The 13,002-nt window shown below is 39.3% G+C and overlaps 1 protein-coding gene across 1 annotated transcript in view; it reads right to left on the bottom strand.

Moving 5' to 3' along the window:
- Positions 1-13,002, bottom strand: part of GBAS (glioblastoma amplified sequence) — a 31,466-nt gene that overhangs the window by 9,903 nt on the left and 8,561 nt on the right. The window contains exons 3-8 of the mRNA XM_014544396.1: positions 9,316-9,456; positions 9,188-9,233; positions 6,005-6,099; positions 5,610-5,680; positions 3,655-3,795; positions 2,657-2,688 (exon numbers count right to left, since the gene is read on the bottom strand). Coding sequence (XP_014399882.1) covers positions 2,657-2,688; positions 3,655-3,795; positions 5,610-5,680; positions 6,005-6,099; positions 9,188-9,233; positions 9,316-9,456 — 526 coding nt within the window. The remainder of the gene's footprint in view (positions 1-2,656; positions 2,689-3,654; positions 3,796-5,609; positions 5,681-6,004; positions 6,100-9,187; positions 9,234-9,315; positions 9,457-13,002) is intronic.

Raw genomic sequence — 13,002 nt, 5'->3', positions numbered from 1 at the left:
AGTGCCTGGCTGCCGGCCGCCATCTTGGCTGACAGTTAATTTGCATATACTCACTGATTAGCCAATGAAAAGGGTAGCGGTCGTACACTAATTACCATGTTTCTCTTTTATTAGTGTAGATATTTGGCTTGTCTTTTCTCTTATTACAATAGTCAGGATTTCCAAATACAACATACAATTAATTACTAGAGGCCTGATGCACAAAATTCGTGCAAGGGCCTTGGCCCTCGCAGCCCCAGCTTTGTCTGGAAGGTTGTTTGGCTGTCTGGTCGAATTAGCATATTACGCTTTTATTATACAACTAGAGGCCCGATGCACGAAATTCGTTCAAGAGTAGGCCTTTCTTCCCCCAGCTGCCAGCACCAGCTTTCCTCTGACACTTGGGATCTGGACTTCACTCCAGCAACTGGCAGGCACCTGGGCTTTGCTCCGGCCGCCAGCAGGCACTCAGGACCCAGGCTTCCCTCCGGCTGCCGGCAGGCACCCGGGACCCAGGCTTCCCTCCAGTCCCAGCTTCGTCCAGAATGAGATCCAGTCTAATTAGCATATTATCCTTTTATTACTATAGATCATAATGGTGAAAGTTGGTAGTATTTTGTTTTAATGGTAATGAGCATGCTTCTTGTGTTTCACCATTAAGTTTAAAGTAGCTGTTAAAATGGAGAAATAGTTTTATCATTTAAATCAGGGCCAGCAAACTACAGACCTTGAGCTAAATCCCACCCTATGCAGCTTGTTTTTATGGCCCAGGAACTAGGAATGGTGTTCACATTTTTAAGTGCTTGAAAAAAAGAAAACAAATACAAAATTTTATTTCATGACACATGAAAGTAGGAAATTCAAATTTCAGCATCCATAAATAAAGTTTGTTGGAACACAGTCACATTATTCATTTACACACTGCCCGAGGTTGCTTTCACATTACACAGCAGAGCTAAGTAGCAGTGACCGACATAGCAAGGTCCATAAAGCCTATCGTATTTACTATCTGGTCCTTTACAGACAAGTTTGTGCCAACCCCCGATTTAAATAAAATGTTCTTTATTCCTAATTTTAGTGCTTTTTTAGAATTAGGAATTAGCATCTCTAATAAAATGTGTCAAATTTTATCAAATGGCTTCTGAATATGAATTAAGATGATTTAAAATTTTTCAATTATGAAATACTAGAGGACCGGTGCATGAAATTTGTGCACTGGAGGAGGGTGGGGGGGAATCCCTCAGCCCGACCTGTGCCCTCTCGCAGTCTAGGAGCCCTCGGGGGATGTCTGACTGATGGCTTAGCGCTGACGCAAAGGCAGGAGAGGCTTCTGCCACCACCACTGCGCTTGCCAGCTGTGAGCCTGGCTTCTGGCTAAGTGGTGCTCCCCCTATGGGAGCACACTGACCACCAGGGAGCAACTCCTGCGTTGAGTGTCTGCCCCCTGGTGGTCAGTGTGTGTCATAGTGACTGGTCACTTGCCGTTTGGTCAATTTGCATATTAGGGTTTTATTATATAGGATTTCAACCATTCTAGTCACCTAGATTTTTAAAACATGAACACTACATTTTATTGTATTTGCTTCAGCTCTTTTTGCATTGTAGCTCTCTTTATTCCTCCTCATCGCCAACCCCGTCTTCCTCCCCCATCAGTCACTACTCTTTGGAAGTAGTTCTCGCTCTTGAATATGAGTCTTGTTGTCCATGGTTTTATATTTCTACTTTATATGTATGTATCTATGAACAATAGTTATATCTTTTTGTATAGCTCTTGTTAAATATCTTGTTTATATAACTTTTTTGTTAAATCTTTTTAAAATTTACATAAAAGACATCATGTTGTACATATTTTTAACTCTCTCCTCAATGTGGTGTTTCCAAGATGGCTCTGTTAACAGGTACAGATCAGGTTTACTTTAACCACTGTATAAAATTCCACTGCATGAATATACTATAATCTTTCCACTAAGGCACAGAGCTTGTCTACAATATGGCAACTGCAACAGACTTTCTTTTCTTATGTGACCACTAGTTTTTGCCATCCTTTCAACACTTACCACTCAGGATGTGCCAGACCTTGCAAGCAGCTGTAGAACTGGACACTGAAGGCGCTGCTGGGGTGTGATAAATGCTCTAACAACGGCATGGAAGCATGTGTTGGGGGTGCAGAGGCCAGAGCAGGTTTTGGGCACCTAATTCCAGCCTCATTGTATGTGTTACATTAATCAGTTTCCTCACTTTGAGTCATCCCTGGATTCCTGTATAAATTCTCTTTAGTGAGGTATGTCATTGGTAGCTTTATCAAGGTATATTTTACATACCATAAAATTCACGTAAGTGTACAATCCATGTTTTTAAAGTAAATTTACAGGCTTGTGCAGCCGTTACTACAATCCAATTGCGCAAAAAGATCCCTTGTGCTCCTCTCCAATCAAGACTGGCCATGTGTTGATAATTATTGAAGCTAAGTAATGGGTATGGAAAGAGGGGAATCCATGGATTATTCTCCCTAGTTTTGTATATGTTTGAAAAATTTCATAATAAAAATGTCAAACAACACAATAGTCTAGTATCAAATCACAGCATTATCCCCAGAATTTATCCCTAGACTTAACATGATGGCCTAATATCATCTATTACTACGACTTACAAACTCACCATTTGGTAATATACTCACCAGTAATTGCCCCATTCAATCATAGTTCCTGGCTGAAAAGAGATTTGAATTTTGGTTTGTTAGTCCTCTTATGAAGAAATATAGAATAAAAGTGTAATATAACAAATGAGAAAACTAACTTAAAAATTAATTTTTAATAATGTGAGATGTAATAAATTAAAAAATGCAACAAAATATTATTATTCACTGTGTTCATACTTATCCTCTAGTGGAAATAATAGTCTATGGCTTCATATAAGAAGACAACATACCGGGTGGGGCAAAAGTAGGTTTACAGCTGTTTGTATGGGAAATAATATAGTAATTAACACATAATAACACAAGAATAAACTGTTTCACCTACAACTATAAACCTACCATAAGTCATTCAGTTATGGTTGCTATCAAAACCATGCTTAGGCCCATTCTCCAGATGTACTTAATTATTAAACTATTGGTAGGTATTCATTCAGACTTTATTGTAAAAGCTTTAAAAAAATTCTATTTAAGTAAACTTAATAAGGACATCACATTGAATTTCCAGTATAATGGTGAGTGTTGAACAATGTTGCTATCTGGGCTTTCTTGCTAGTAGTCATTTAGTGGACGAACATCTAGAAAGTCTTACAAAATATTATTTATTCCCTTTTAATCTTATAATCTTTAATATAACAAATTAATGAATCAATTTATTCAATAGTCACACATTTACTAGTTGCTCTAGCTCAATTACATTAGATGCTAAATAATGTACCTAGTGCTGCATTTTAGGTCTTTCCTCTTAAAAACAGAAATGCTACATAATGTCAAATAATCAGTATTATGTATAAGATTAGAAAAGACAAGAGCTAAGCAGAAGAGAATGAGAAACTACGAAGATTAAAAAAAAAAAGAGGACTAGATAGGGGTGACAACGAGCCAAAATATAATGCCAAACAAATCACAGAATGTACACTCAACTTTTTTATCAGCATTAAGGGTACTCATGAGGAACAGTTAACTCATATTTCAGTACTTACTCGAAGTTGGTAAGATCTGAGTTCATATATATTAGGTCCTGGCCGTGGAACAGGCTCATTCCAGAAACTGAATTCTAATAGCAGCTGATTCTTCCTGGAAAGAAGCATGTTGCTTCTTGCCTTCCGGAAATGCAAAAATTCCTTTGAGTGAAAAAATGTGCTCATGAAATCATCTAGTATTTATACAGAAGCCCGCTTTAGTAACAGTTGCATTCCTCCTATAATAGAATACTATTACAAATAGGGTCCCACTGTCCTGAGACAGTCCCAGTTGACATCTTTTTTTATTTTTATTTTTTGGTTAATACTCACCCGAGGATATTTTTCCATTGAACTTTTAGAGAGAATGGAAGAGAGAGGGAAAGACAGAGAGAAATATCGATGTGAGAGAAACATATCCATTGGTTGCATCTCTTGCACGCCCCCGACCAGGGCCTGGACCGGAGAGGAGTCTGCAACCAAGGTACATGCCCTTGACTGGAATCGAACCCAGGACCCTTTGGTCCACAGGCCAATGCTCTATCTACTGAGCTAAACTGGCTAGCGCCCAGTTTACATCTTATCAAATCAGCCCAATGACTATTACCATTCCCTTTCACTCTCAGGTGTCCAGATTTAGATGACAATCTACATAGCCACCCTAATTATTTAAATGACAATATAAACAAATGCAATTTCCCACTTTTTAGGTTCTCCTAACAGAGGGTGACAGTGTAATAACAACAGTGACATGAAGACTACAAACCATCAAAGAATTGGGAGTATCTGAGATCTTGCTTCTGGGCAAGTTTGGCTCAGATAAACTCCTAAAAATTCAAAAAAACAAAGCAAAACAAAATCAAAGAATCCAAAAGCCATTTATATTTGGACTGGGAAGCTATACAAAAGGTTTTCTTTCCTGCCCAGCTGGTGTGGTTCAGTGGTTGAGCATTGTCCCATGTACCAAGAGGTTGCTGGTTTGATTCCTAGTAAGGGCGCATGCCCGGGTTTCAGGCTCAATCCTCAGTAGGGGTGTGCAGGAGGCAGCCAATTGATGTTTCTAACTCTCCCTCTCCCTTCCTCTCACTCTAAAATCAATAAAAAAAATTTTTTTTTCAAATGGGTTTCTTTCCTAATAATGTCTGTCTGTTAAAATTCTCTCCACTAACATGCACCTGTTAGGGAGGGAGAGGATAGCAAAGTCAGCCCAAGGTAAAGAATATGTGGTTAGATGTTCCTGAAGCAGGTGTCAGTTAACCAAAGGCTGATTGTGTCTAGAGTGCTGACTTACCGGTTTCAAAGTACCAGCTTTTCAGTTTCTAAGTACAACTGACTTTTAGAATGAGAACTGCTATTTTAGCCCTGGCTGGTGTGGCTCAGCGGCTAGGAATGTCATCCTATACACTTCTAAAAGGTCCCAGGTTTGATTCCTGGTCAGGGCACATACCTAGGTTGTGGAATCAATCCCCAGCCCTGGTTGGGGCATATATGGGAGGAAACCTATCAATGTTTCTCTCTCACATCAATGTTTCTCTTTCTCTCTCTAAAAATCAATGAAAAATGTCCTCAGGTTTGGCCAGCGTGGCTCAGTGGTGGAACGTCGACCTATGAACCAAGAGGTCACAGTTCGATTCCCAGTCAGGGCACATGCCCAGATTGTGGGCTCGATCCCCAGTGTGGGGCGTGCAGGAGGCAGCTGATCAATGATTCTCTCTCATCATTGATAATTCTATCTCTCCCTCCCTTTCCCTTCCTCTCTGAAATTAATAAAAATATATTTTAAAAAAATGTCCTCAGGTGAGAATTGAAAAAAAAAAAGAACTGTATTTTAATAATATTATAACTGGTTACTTTATGTTTGCATACATCTTCAGAGAGTCCAAATAATAAAATTTTTACTACAAAAAACATTTAATTCTGTACTAACAGCACTATATCATTAGTGTAAAAATGTAAACATTTTTCAAAATCATTACCTGATTTTCTCTGAGTTTATTCATGACCTCCGTGAGGGCGGGATAGCCTCCTTCATACCTCCAGAGGTGGACTGGAATATATTTTAAAAGATAACATACATTTAGAGTTTCATGATACTCTTACCTTGAAAATATTCCAGACGTGTATAATATTAACACAGTACAAAAGTACAATGTGCCATATGTTGCCTATGAGTTACAATATAAAGTTATAATAACAGATTCAAATATTAAAACAATAAAAAAGTTTTTGCAATGAATTACTGGAGAAAGGACTTTAACCATAAAACCAGACTGAGACTTGGAAAGCTTTGATTATAAAAACAAGCATGAAATTAAATATTATATAACGGCTTAAGGAACAAGTGTTTATTCCAAAGACTTCTGCTTCCTACCAGCTTGATCCTGCTCGCCATACCACGTGTTCCAAGTCCCCACCAAAGTACAAGGGTAATGTTTATCTTCATGAATCTTTGGCAACACCTCTTGACTTAAAGAGAAGAGATAGCAACACTAATTAAACAACCAACAAAATTATACCAGGTGGACAACACATGATCAGTAACAGGAAAAAGGTCACCTACTCCATGTTCTGATAATTTACCTCAGAATATATTTATGTTAAAACAACATGCAAAATTAACCTTTTCGCTGAATTCTGTTCTACTCTGATACCCCACTTATCAGAAGCTTAGGTTTCTGATACCCCCAACTTGAGTATAGTGATAAAAATGATAAAGAGCTAAAGGTTCCAAGATTCTAGGAACTATGGGTGCCATTTGCCATTCCAGAAAGAAGTACTTAAGAATGGTGATGTTTATAAAAGCCAAGTTTTGCTGGATTCAAAGATAGAAGAATAAGGGAAATGGAAATAGTAGGAAAAGAACATGGGAAAAATAAGAAAGGGAAGAAAGTAATGTTTAAGTCAGGGGAGACAGCACAATCAGGCAGCGGTAACGGGGCAGAGAAAAGTCGGCCGTAAGTAAGGAGGAAGACAGAGCTAGAACACAACACAATTTCAATAGTTCCAAAGGACATTTCGTGACAGTAGAATCCAAATGAAAAATACAACAGAAAGCAATGATTAGGTTCTATTCAATGCAACCAACCGAGGGGATCTGAGCGTATCACATAATTCCACACCAGACACACCACCCATTCCATTACCACTGACTGCAGAGAGCAGAGGCAAAGCCACGCCAGGTCATGGCAACGTATTACCTGAACAGAGGTATCAGAGCTTGGTTCTATAGAAACCTTCCTATAGAGCAGATTCTAATTTACAGGGAAAGGCATGTAAAGAGAAAAGCTGCCATGCCAAGAGAAAAGCTAAGCCTTTCTTTTTTTGAATAGAAAAATTATGATAAAAAGTATAATACAGGTTCAACAATGGATACAAAAAGACATCAAGGATCAGAATTGGAACCAGTTCAAATTATTTGCTGACACTGAGTGACAGTAAACTAATAGTCACCACTAGAGCTGGGGCACCAGGATAGGGTGTATACCAGTGATGGCGAAACTATGACACGCGTGTCAGAGGTGACATGCGAACTCATTTTTTTGGTTGATTTTTCTTTGTTAAATGGCATTTAAATATATAAAATAAATATAAAAAATATAAGACTTTGTTTTACTATGGTTGCAAATATCAAAAAATTTCTGTATGTGACACGGCACCAGAGTTAAGTTAGGGTTTTTCAAAATGCTGACATGCGTAGCTCAAAAGGTTCGCCATCACTGGTGTATACTAACAGTCAACAGAGAAAAGGTTAGAATGGTCTATGTCTAACTAAACACCCATAAAAGTAAATGCCACCCTTCTAAAAATACACATGGTGTGGTCACTGTACTGACTCATATAGACTTATGTTCAGAACCAAGAGGAGATTAATGGGAATTGGGGCTGGGATTGTTAGGGAAATGAAAGGGGCTTCCTTTTGGTCGTATGGCATGCGCAGGAAGTAAATAACCCTGAACTGGAGCCAGTGTAGGCGGAAGCCTGTACAAATGACCCAGGTGGGTCCAGGAAGGGGGCTGCCAGTGGGGCGTAGGTTTTCACCAATACAAAGTCACCCATGGATTTGCAGCCAACCCTCTTTGTGGGAAGCCCCCAACCTGCTTTTGGAAGCCCTGGCCTTACCCGGAGGTTGTAAGGTAGGTAATACCTATACCCAGAACTGGATAGGTTGGAAAGAACCTCATTGTTGGGGCCCCAACAAACCAGGCAGTACTCTAAGTACTGAAAACAAGGAGCTGCTGAAGTTTCAGAGAAAGGAGAAAAACAACAAGAGGAAGGAGAAAACAACTCAGGCAGATCAAGTTGACAAAGTTTTGCACAATGGATTACAGGTTGAGGTGGAAGTATAGATACAGCTACAAGTCCAGGAAGGAGTCAGAAAGGAGGTACTTGGAAATGGGGCTCAACAGGCTGGGAAAAAGAGATGGAGAAGGAAAAAGCAGAGAACTAAAATACGTGTCAAATGGAGAACACACAGCCTTTAGTAACTAACTAATCACAAACAACTAAGGAAAGGGTTAAATAAAACCATGGTGATTGACACATACAGCGATGTTGAAAGAGCAAGGTGATTCTATCTGTTGAGTTTGAAGGAAGAGCAAGACATCCAAATAGAATTATGAACAGACAGAAATCTGAGACAGGAGATGAATAAAAACAGGACAGGGAAGATAACTCAAGGAAACATCAGCATAGAGAAATAATTTCATTTTATGAGAAAAGATTTAGAAAATAAGTGTCTGCCTTTTTAAGGGCATTTTTTAACAAAGAAAATTGTGCTGCAGTAAGAAATTCTTTACTAATGTTATTACACAAACCACATCCAAAAATAAAACAACAGGTTTTTGCTTCTGAAAATTTTGCTGATTCTGGTGACAGAATCATTCTTCCCTTATGAAAGTAGCAGATTTTAAAGGTAAAAAAAAAAAAAAAAAAGCTTTTAAATTATATTTGCTCATTAAAATACTATTTCTATTAATTTAATTAAGAACTGATACACTTACTTTTCTCTTTAGTCTAAAAGTTTACAAGTTCTGTAAGTACATATGGGTCACAAATCATGAGAACCTGCTGAAGGGGCTTGAATCCTGGCGAATGCAAGATGTGGGAAGAAATGGCAGCTACATGCAAACGGGACAGTTTTACTGAGAAGTAAAATGGGAAACAATGGAAGTCGCAGGGACACAAGTTCTAATTCCTAACACTCAAAGCTGCCAGAGACGGAATGTATGAATGTATCTAGGCACAGGCAGGCAGGAAGGTGTGCGGAAAGGACTCAAGCACTGGATGAGGTGATGGACTAGACAACCTTGCAAGGTTCCTTCCAACCCTGAGTCTAGTAACATTCTAAGGTTTGTAGCTTATGTGATGATTTACTGTCTGAGTGCTTACAAAATGCCCTTTGTAATCCCACGCAGAGCTCAATTTAAGAAGCCTCTGAGCGTTCAGCTTTAAGAAAATGGAACAAAGATCTCACTCTGCTACAAGTGCTGGTTGAAAACTAACAAATATTAAAATCATTATTTTCCCCAAGTAAACGATAGTTTGGTATACACACCAAATTTTGTTGTATGCTTCTAGGCATTCCGGTTTAACATTGTGAACTGAAACAAAAGAAAATTCCACGATGAACTTATGAACAAAGGGAGAAAAGTCAACTGTGAAGATAGCAGACCTATCACTCACACTGTATTTTGTATAGACTGCTTGTTTCCCTTTTGGCTAGGAGATTAGAGTGAGCATCTTTTCTTGGATCAACTTTCCGGACAAATAAGGATTTTAACCAGCTGTCTTCTCGAGGTCTCTGACTGGAAGACGTCAACCCCCTATGGAATAATAAATACAAAAATTTGAGTTTCACCTGAGGTACAAAGATTTCAGTGTCTCTAGGTAGTGTCACATGACACACTGTTTCCATAAATTCACCAATCCATTCAGCCAGCATGCCTTGAGCACCTATTCTAAGCACTACTCTAGAGCCTGGGATACCACAAAATGCCCGCTTTTCCATCATGTAGTTCTAAACAGCAGGAATAAAGTGTAAGGCAGTAACTTTGGCTCTCCTAACAGAGTTCTCATGCTTATCTTTGCAATTTCCACTATGTTGTTTTCCCTCCTGTAAAGCAAGTTTTAAAAAAAATATTTTTTTATTGCTTTCAGAGAGGAAGAAAGAGAAAAATATCAATGATGAGAGAGACTCATTGATTGGCTGCCTCCTGCACACCGCAAACTGGGGGGTTGAGCCTGTAACCGGGGAATGTGCCGTGACTGGGAATCAAACTGGGACCTCCTGGTTCATGGGTTAATGTTCTACCACTGAGCTATGCCAGTCAGGCTGTAAAGCAATTTTTAAAAAATATATACTTTTATAAAAAAAATACATTTAAAAATACCTATTTTTTATTTTTTATTGAAACATCAGTGATGGGAGACTATCATGGATCGGCCGCCTCCTGCACACCCCACACTGGGGATTGAACCTGCAACCCGGGCCTAAGCCGGCAGGTGGACATCCCCCGAGGGGTCCCGGACTGCAAGAGGGCACAGGCCAGGCTGAGGGACACCCCCCCTCCCCAGTGCACGAATGTCATGCACCGGGCCCTCTAGTAACATTATATAATTTGCAGGTGTACAAGACTATAATTTGACATTTGTGTACTCTATTGTTTGCTCATCACCCCAAAGTCTGGTTTCTTCATCCTCCCTCCCACCCACTGCCCCTCTGGTAACCACCGTTCATTTTGTTGTCTGTGTCTGCGAGTTTCTTTTTAAGTGCCTACTTCCATACTCTTCAAAGTGGAATTACAAATCTTTGTAATGTCCCTAGAGGGCAGTGTGACATTATCTTATCAAAATTAAAACTGTGGCCCTGTCTAGTTTGACTCAGTGGATAGAACAGACTAGAGCAGGGGTCCTCAAACTTTTTAAACAGGGGGCCAGTTCACTGTCCCTCAGACTGTTGGAGGGCCGGACTATAGTTAAAAAAAAAAAAACTATGAACAAATTCCTATGCACACTGCACATATCTTATTTTGAAGTAAAAAAACAAAACGGGAACAAATACAATATTTGTATTTGCATGTGGCCCGCGGGCCGTAGTTTGAGGACCCTTGGACTAGAGGGTCCTGGGTTCGATTGTGGTCAAGGGCACATGCCTGGGTTGTGAGCTCGATCCCCAGTGGGGGGCATGCAGGAAGCAGCTGATCAATGATTCTCTCTCATTGATGTTTCTAACTCTCCCTTTCCCTTCTACTCTGAAGTCAATAAAAAAATATATTTTTTTAAAAATTAAAACTGTGTAGGCCTTTTGGCCCAATAATAGCACTTGTAGTTATGTCCTACAGGCAGCTATATTTAGATAAGTACATCAAGATGAATGCACAAAAACGTTCATTATTGCCTTGTTTCCAGTTTGCTCCTGGTACCGGCAATTTGGATATTCATTAACAGGGACTGGTCAAATGAATTAGGGAATATCCCAAATCAGAACAGAATGAAATCATTAAAAAGAATGAGCCAGATCTACATGTACATATCTCTAAGAGAAATTATGTGGAAAAAGCAGGCACTGAACAGTATCATAAATACACAAAGTGAACTGCTAATAAGTGACGATGGTAGAAAAAAAATTGACTTGCTGCTTTAATGAACAAACATTACAAGCAATTTTCTCCCCATAAGAGATTCTTTTAATTTAAAACTAATTCATAGGATATTATCACAAATAGCTAGAAACCAGATAAAAAGACCTTTGAATGATGTAAGCTTACAAATACAGAAACTAAAATATATAAATATAAAATTATCAACGTTTTCTATAATAACCAAGAAATATAAAAATACTTTTTCAAATCCTTCAAAGATTAAAAAGCTGCAAGCTGATAGTAAATAAGCAAAATAAGTTAACACCAATTATGCAATTTTTCTTACAAGTGCATAGGAGAACAATATGTAATCTTAAATGACATTTGTGAAAAGATGTTTACAATTCTTCTATCTTGCTTTTACCATATGTAAAATTCCAGAGAATTAAGAAAGTGTTAAAACAAACTTTTAAAATAAAAAATGAATTATATATAACAACAATTAGCACTTTAGCAAAACCTAAAACATATGGTATTTGTTTCTGTTTTCAATTCACTGGTTGATTATATAAATAAACTCATTCTGAAGAAGGCAATTCACCAAATGAGTCATGCTCAAATTTATTTCAATAAAAATAAAAATGTTTTGTCAATTTGTTTAGTGTCTTAAACACACCACATTTTGGAGTGTTTGCATAATATCAGGAAGCAAAATGGCAAGTATATAAAATTAGTGAGTTACAAAGTAGAACGTTTTAAGGTTTGTTAATGGGACTTTGTATAATTCTTGTTTTTTATTTTAGATTTTAAGTTCACTAAACAGAAATTGTTTTTTTTTGTCTTGTAAATAAATTGTAAGAACCTAGGAATAACAATTATGAACAATTAAGAAAGGAGTTCAGCCGAAAACCGGTTTGGCTCAATGGATAGAGCGTCAGCCTGTGGACTGAAAGGTCCCAGGTTCGATTCCGGTCAAGGGCATGTACCTGGGTTGTGGGCACATCCCCAGTAGGAGATGTGCAGGAGCAGCTGATCGATGTTTCTCTCTCATCGATGTTTCTAACTCTCTATCTCTCTCCCTTCCTCTCTGTAAAAAATCAATAAAATATATTTAAAAAAGAAAAAAGAAAGGAGTTCAATGAAAGTTTCTAAAGTATCAGCATTAGGAAATTTCCCAAAGTAATTTTTTCCCTCCTCTTTAGAACTTATGGGTATTATCTGCTGGCTTAGGCCTGCTCCCCGGGGGATTGGGCCTAAGATGGCAGTCAGACAGCCCCACAGCCCTTGGGGGATGTCCACTTGCCAGCGGGGAGCAGACCTAAGCCACAGTCGGACATGCTTAGTGCTGCTGAGGAGGCAGGAGAGGCTCCCACCACCACCGTTCTACTGGCTGCCATCAGCCTGGCTTGTGGCTGAGCAGAGCTCCTCCATGTGGAAGTGACTGACCACCAGAGGGCAGCTCCTGCATTGAGCGTCTGCCCCCTGGTGGTCAGTGTGTGTCATAGTGACCAGTCATTCCCAGTCTTTCTGCTGTTAGGGTCAGTTTGCATATTACCCTTTTACTATATAGGATAGAGGCCTGGTGCACGGGTGGGGGCCGGCTGGTTTGCCTTGAAGGGTGTCCTGGATCAGGGTGGGGGTCCCGCTTGGGTGCCTGGCCAACCTGGGTGAGGGGCTGATGGCTGTTTGCAGCTGGTCACACCCCCTTTAGGGTGGGGGTCCCCACTGGGGTGCCTGGCCAGTCTGGGTGAGGGCTGAGGGCCATTTTCAGGCTGGCCAGCGACTGAAG

Source organism: Myotis brandtii, unplaced genomic scaffold (assembly GCF_000412655.1).
Source record: "Myotis brandtii unplaced genomic scaffold, ASM41265v1 scaffold363, whole genome shotgun sequence".
Taxonomy (NCBI): Eukaryota; Metazoa; Chordata; class Mammalia; order Chiroptera; family Vespertilionidae; genus Myotis; species Myotis brandtii.
This window is presented reverse-complemented; position numbering and strand designations above follow the sequence as displayed.